This window comes from Phaseolus vulgaris, chromosome 5, assembly GCF_051622355.1.
Source record: "Phaseolus vulgaris cultivar YP4 chromosome 5, ASM5162235v1, whole genome shotgun sequence".
In the NCBI taxonomy this organism is placed as follows: domain Eukaryota; kingdom Viridiplantae; phylum Streptophyta; class Magnoliopsida; order Fabales; family Fabaceae; genus Phaseolus; species Phaseolus vulgaris.
Window position 1 is genome coordinate 6,313,437 of NC_143502.1, and position 7,391 is coordinate 6,320,827.

The 7,391-nt window shown below is 31.8% G+C and overlaps 1 protein-coding gene across 3 annotated transcripts; it reads left to right on the forward strand.

Annotated features, from left to right (window-relative positions):
- Window positions 1-3,598: 3,598 nt before the first annotated feature.
- LOC137834992 (Tetratricopeptide repeat (TPR)-like superfamily protein) lies at window positions 3,599-6,678 on the forward strand. 3 transcript variants are annotated; one of them, XM_068643283.1, is made up of 3 exons: window positions 3,599-4,046; window positions 4,937-5,125; window positions 5,620-6,678. In XM_068643283.1, the coding sequence occupies exons 1-3, from the start codon at window positions 3,873-3,875 to the stop codon at window positions 6,097-6,099; spliced, it is 843 nt and encodes a 280-aa protein (XP_068499384.1). In that variant the 5' UTR covers window positions 3,599-3,872; the 3' UTR covers window positions 6,100-6,678. The 3 variants fall into 3 exon arrangements, with proteins under 3 accessions (XP_068499384.1, XP_090158109.1, XP_090158108.1); XM_090301983.1 differs by having other exon boundaries at window positions 3,605-4,046; window positions 5,615-6,678; XM_090301982.1 differs by having other exon boundaries at window positions 3,645-4,046; window positions 4,771-5,125.
- Window positions 6,679-7,391: the final 713 nt, after the last annotated feature.

Here is a 7,391-nt window from a genome sequence, read left to right on the forward strand (position 1 = left end):
AACATAAAAAGCCTAACTAGATTATCAAATGATAATGTTTATAAAAAAAAAATACATGTATTGTTACTTTTACTTTTATTATGGGTAGAAGAAATTTCCTTAAAGGTAATCAATATTTTTACAGATACTAAATATATATATATATATATATATATATATATATATATATATATATATATATATATATAGTGCACATGACTAAGACAACTCACGTCATGTTGAAATGATATGAGAAACTTAAAATGACAAATAAGTTAATAATTAAAATAAATTAAAAGATCTAATCACTTGTTATTTTCACATTAAACGAGATTAACTTAAAAAATTATGATAATCTTGGTTCACTTTGAACAATGCTCTTCCTTACCTCTATAAATAGGTTGATACCACCTAAAATGTATCTTTTTGATAACATTAAACACTTCAACTAAATATTGACTTGCACGTCGGAGAATCTTTTGTAGATACCTCTCATTATAATCGATATTCGATAAGAGATTTACAAATAGAAGTTCCCATATCAATAAGGCAAAATAGAAGACACCTTCTTGATTTGTACAAAAACAGTTGGCTCCCACAGTGGGGTCGAGAAGGAACAACATTAAAAATTTCAATGGTATCTATAAAAAATATGACTAATGATCAAATAAGATGCAAGAGTAGTCGAGATTGAATACAAAGCTCTACTTCTGACTCTTCAAAAGAAAATGACCGAGATGAAACAAATGAATGTTGAAGAAATATGTGTCCTTAGACAATAGAATGAGAAATGAAAACAAAGTTGGAAAGGACTCACCCATCCCAACCTCAAGAACAAGAATACGGAGAATCAATGACCAAAAACATAACAATGTCCTCAATACCACGGGCACCTCCAATTACGATAATCCATACATTGGAAGCGAAATCAAAATTTCACACGTCAACAAATACCTCAATAACATTAGGGGTACTCAACGACACAATTTTTTCGATAGAATAATGAGCGTCGAATTCCCTCCCAACTAGAAGGGATTAAGTATAGATTGATATGACGAGATGATTATGAACATGTTGCCGTGTATGTGACCTATTTGAGCCTTTACACCTTGGGTGATGCTATACTCTACCGTGTTTTCTCGACATCTCAGACAGAAGCAACCTTAAACATTTAGATTAATCAAACTGAGATGTTCTCATAGTGCAATTAAGAATCATTCAAGATATTCTTCAATTCTCTTGGTTTTCTCAAAGAATTCAAAAGGTTGTGTGTTAGTATTGAAACTTCACCTGTGGTTGCTTCTACTGTGGGTTAATCCCATATTGATTCCTTTTGAATTTTTAGGGTTGAACTATTCTTCTCTTAGTGTTTTTGCTATATTTTTCTTGGTGTGATCCAAAGATAAAACATATCTCCTTGAGTCTGCTTAAGAGTTGATTTTCTTGTTTCCTATCTTGTATATGTTTCTTATCTTGTATACGTTTCTCATGTGTTGAGTGTTTGTAATTGACATATAAAGAAAGTGAATTTGCGTTTGTGTAATATTTCTCATCCTTTCTTAATCTTTGCATATTGTTCTACCTATTTTGTATTTTTGTGTGCAATCTTTATCAATCTTAATTCCTCAATTAATTGCATTCAAATTTTAATCAGAATTTCTTTTCAATAGAGTTTAAGAACAGAGTTAATCTTTTTAAGTAAGTTTTAAAAATCAATTCACTCCTCTTGGTTTAGCTTAGCCTCAATCTATTTTCTAATAGGTACTTGCGACTAGGCATGGGTGGTATTTTTCATGTGTCATGTGTGCACATGTGCATCATTAGTTAGGTTGGCCTTGTCTATAAATGGGGACTTATATTGTCACTTAAATGTCTAATTGTATGCTTAACTGCCAGTTAGTTAAATTGTTACAGATTACAAATTGATAACTTAAGAGCGAGAGTTGGCTAAGAGAATTTTTTTGAGTTGTAATGTCTATTTTTATGGTGAATTTTATCGTGAATGTAGGCTCAAGTTTGTTCAAATTGAACCATATTATCTTCTTCGTGTGATATTCTATCTTTTTTCACACTCTCATCTTATTATTTTGTATTCACTTGCGAATAATTTTGTTATTGAGAAATTTATTTAATTTTGTTATTGAGAAGTTTATTTACGTGGTAGAAGATCTCACAATGAACTTGTGCATTGATATTCACAATCTTGAATATACAATTTTTCTAGGTTAATTTTCCAATTTGATTCTTGATTCAGTGAATGAGAGTTGATATTTTATGGTACAAAATTCAAAATGTTCTTGAAAATGAGAATTGATATTTTATGGTACAAAATTCAAAATGTTCTTGAAGTGTAATTGATTTTGTAATGCCAAACTCTTTCAATTACATATGGAATTGAATTTAGGATTCTCATTGTTTTTTCTTGAATTGAATTTATAACTTAAATTTATTAAATATAGTTTATTAATTCTTATTACCTACTTGAAATTTGAATTTTAAAAGTTCATATATATATATATATATTGTTTTGTGGTTAGAAAATTAGAGAATTAACCATTATTTTTCATACTCCTAAACTTTAGAATAATTAAAACCACATAAAACTCTCGAACCTAATTTGAAATTGAAATAAACCTAATTTTAAAATTGAAATTAAAAGTAAAATTAAACGTGAATGCCTTTTGTAAATTAGATATAACTTAATCCATAACACTATATATTAATTGTAAGATATTATTTGATGTATTTATACAACTATAGTATTTTATCAACAAAGAATTAAATTAATTAAAGAGATATTAAGGAGTATCCAACCCATTTAAAGAATAAAAAAAATATACCTATTTATATTTCAAACAGATACCACTACCCTTCCTAAAGCTGCCTAACAGAGGAAAGAGTGTTTAATTATTAATCTTCTAATGTGTTTTATTGAAATTCTTCTAGTAGTTTATAGATTTTTCACATTCCAAAAATTACCACATACTATGAAGAACTTTAGTTGCAACTCAACTCATATTAACCTCATAACATTCTTAAAGATCAAAGAGTAAGGATTTTTTTGCACTAACTTTAATACTAGCAGTCATAGCAAACAACTCCAAAACTAGCTTCACCAATCATCAACAAAAAACGAATGGAAACCTTAGATCTAGAAGGAGAAACTACGATACAGTGCCATTGATAACCATTGATATTCTCTTAGAATGAGAAGAACATGTTTTTTTCATACAAAACACAAAACGTAAGATCTCTGTCTCCAAGAAGTAAAATCTTCAAGCATTTTGCTGTTCCACTTGAAGGACAAGGAGTTTTGGTAAGTGAGACTCATAATCAAATGGATAATGGTTGGAGAAAATCCAAAATCACTTAGTTAATTTTAAGAATCTTCAATCAATCTATCGTTGTCGTACGATAACCTATTTTATTTATCTTTTATATATATATGAGAGATTTATAAAAAAATAATCATATGCAAAGTATATAAAAAATAAAATTACAAAATGTTTGATACAACCATAAATAATAAAAAACTAGGAGATTAAAAAAAATAACTATTTATCTATTTTCTAGTTATTTTTACCCAACAAGCCAACTTAAATCCAATAACTGTTTCAACGCCGCAAAACTAAACAAAGCTGGAAAAATAAGAAAGAGGGAAACGCGCTTTTCAATAATTGGGGAAGCGCGTCCAATTCAAGCATCGTCTTGTTCTTTGTCCCTTTTCTCTCTCTCTCCATTTTTGAGCTGTCACTAAGGTCACCTATAAATTTCAAACTCTTGAAAATTCAATTTTCGTTGCACAGTACAATCCTAGTACATATAGGTTTAAACCGTTTCGTGATTTGAATATTGGTTTTTGTTTTGAATTTTGCAATCGAATTTGGAGGGAGATGGCGGCGCCGAATAGAATCGAACGCGCTCACCAGATGTACCGTGAAGGACGATACGAGGAGGCGTTAGGGTTCTACACAGAGGCAATCGCCTTGGCCAAGACTAACCCACAGAAGATCGCGTTGCATAGCAATCGAGCGGCCTGCTTTCTGAAGCTTCACGATTTCAAAAAGGTTACCTTTCTTTCTCGTTCTCTTTTGAATTTGTTACTGGTGTTTTGGTTCGGGAAGTGGTTTTCTATGTTGTGTAAAGTGAGTGAATTGCTCCAATTCCAGTTTTTATTTTGTTTAATTTCATGTAATTGGAAGTTGTTGAGTTTTGTAATAATTATGGAAGTTCTAAACAATCTTCGTTACGACTCCTGTACTAGGGAGTAACTGTTTGATTGATAAAAAGTGAAGTTGTGTATAAACAGGGTTTGATTATGTAGATGTTTCAGTTTATTAGGTTTGGCTGGGAAAATTGCTTGCGAATTTTAGCAAAAATTATTGGGGGTGTGAATGAAAATTTGTGTAGTTGAATTTGAATATGTTCATTTCATTCTCTTATGTCTCTGTAAAGGATATGCGGTTATTTGTAATTGTAAATCCATTGAATTAAAACGAAATATAGTTTAATTTTGATTTACACTGAAGACTAAGTAGAAATCATTCTAGATGTGATTTTAATGTAATTTTTTAAAAATTAATGAATTTCAACTATATGACACTTCATGACGGAATAACAGTGTGGAAAAAATTACAGCATATTCATTTAGATTTTAACAAATACTGGTTGCTTTGTTGATGTTTATTTTTTGGCCTGAGATTGTACAATCTCATTCTATAGTTGTTGTCCACTTGTTAAAAGTTTTGTAATACATTGGTTTGAATTATTTCTTTTTTAATCTCTGTTTAGGTTCCACCTAATCCTAGTTGAGTCAAATGAAGACATTGGTTATGATTTCAACCTTCTAAAACGACGCCCTTGCTTACCATTTTCCTTCCATTTCCAAGCTTATGCTGCATGCATTCCTGTCTAATACTTTTTCTTTTCGGGATGCAATCAATCCTTGTTATTTCAGGCAGCAGAAGAGTGTACCTCGGTGCTTGAGCTTGATCAAAAGCACAGTGGGGCATTGATGCTGCGGGCTCAAACGCTAGTCACCCTGAAGGAGTACCATTCAGCTCTTTTTGATGTCAACAGACTGTTAGAGTTGAATCCATCTTCAGAGGTTTATCAAAATCTTCAAGCTCGCTTGAAGACACAGTTGGTAGGCACTGTTATCTCTTCTCTTTTTTTTGCAATTTCACTTGCATGGGTAACATGGTTTTGTGGTACCAGGAGAATTACTAATTATGGCTATGGGCATATGGTTCCAACTTCATAATAATAATAATAATGTTAATATGGCTGTTATTGCTGTTATTCTTTTTTTTTTTATACTTTTCTGCTTAGGATTTTCCCTTTTTTTTTCTACACACGCCTTTTTCTACATATGCATTGCACTGTGGTAACATGGTTAGGATTTTCCTAGTTGGAGGGACACTCATGAAGTGTATGTGCAAGTTAAGATTATAGCAGAGTTAGAAAGTGTTCATTTTATGAATGTTGCAAGAGAAAGTGGAAGTAGAGTAAAAAGGAGTAGAGAAAGATGAGTTAGACTAATCTAGTATATTTGGCCTAGAATTTTATTGTTGTATAGACGAAGTATTTTATCAGCTGGTAGTAAGATTTTCTTTTCTCTATATTCTTGCTCAAGGAAAGTCACTTGCTCCAATACCAGAATCAGAAGAGGAGTTTGAAGAACAAGAAGACGAGGAGCCTGAACTGATAATTGAAGGGGAGAAGGAAAATGAAGAGATAGGAGAGAAATATTCTTCGATTTCTAATATTAGGACAGAACAGAAGGATGAACTTGGTAAAGGTATTCTTAGTACTGAATGCGCTGCTCATGAAGCAGACCTCAAGTTTTCAATGAAGCAAGGGAGAAACCAAAACCATGACTCTAAGAAGTTCACAGCCGATGTTATAGCTCCTAAAGCACCAAGCAGGGAATCAAATGAGCGACATTCAAAAGGATGGCAAACAATTCCAAAACCAAAAGGACATTCAGCTCTAGACTATGCTCGGTGGGATAGTGTTGAAGATGATTCTAGTGATGATAATAGTGACAATGAAGAAGAAGAATCTTTGCCTCAATACCGCTTTCGTGTAAGAACAGTTGGTGTCCGTCCTGTAAAGTGACATGTTTCCACTCTCTACATTACCTATAAATGACTGTTTTGATCCCTTGAACATAACAATGGTATTTGACGGGAAAGAATCAGTGGGTTGCAATGGCTCTATCATGTTGTACGCCAGGAAGATCTATGAATCCTATAGAAGTACTGATCTATACTATGAGTTGGTTTGAATGTCAGTGATGATGGGCTATTTGAACTCTGAATTTTACACGGAACCCTCCTTTTGAAGCTGCTAACGTCCTGTTGTGATAGCAAGTTTAAAGGTTCGTGTTTCCATATTGGACGAAAAGTGTGCGGAGTGTTTTTCTGCTGTTGAGGCTCATACAGTGAGTAAAATCCATTCCAGCTGGAGCAGGCTGATTACTTTTCTTGGTGATACTATTTCCACATCTATAAATAATATTCAAATTTCCTGATAATTAATTATTGTACCATTTCGCTATTCTGTAATTTAATACCAAAATAAAGTCATTCTAGGGGGCTCGAACCTGTGCTTTATGCTCTGCCTTTTGTTTTATTGTGTAATATGATTAATTTGTTTCACCAATAGTTTTATATTCATGTCTTCTTATACACTAAATTTTCTGCAAATTCCACACCCCATATACATTTATTTCCTTAGATTTCTCTGTTTCTAGAGTGCAATTTGATTTTATATTCAGTTTGAGCTCGATAATTTTGAGCTGATGATAGAATTTGTTTAAGCATTCTGCAGGACCTTTCCAAGTTTCCACTAACCGTTGGCGAATCTAATTTGGGGCAAAAGGCAGCCTATAAATTCATTATTGTAGTTTTGACCGTTTATGTAGTTGCCTCCTAATGGATTTCACCGATCATGTATTTCTTATCATCGAACGCATGAAGGTGAACATGATATGAAAATACTGTTTTGTTTGTTTTGTTCTACATAGATAGCTGTCAGTTCCTACCTACCTATATATATATATATATATATATATATATATATATATATATATATATATATATATATATATATATATATATATATATATATATATATATATATATATATATATATATATATATATATATATATATATAGGAGAGCCGTACGACCAAGATCATATATCGGACTTGGTCATTAGACCGACCGACACCATATAGCCAATTACACTTAAGCAGAATTAGTGAAGTTAATCAACAATCAAGAGTTAGGTAATACACTTCTAAACATAATCCAACTCTCTAATCTGACCTAATAAGAAAGACCCACCAAAATAATATAAATAGCACAGATCTAAAAACCAGTTACATCATTGTACAGTACTAAAC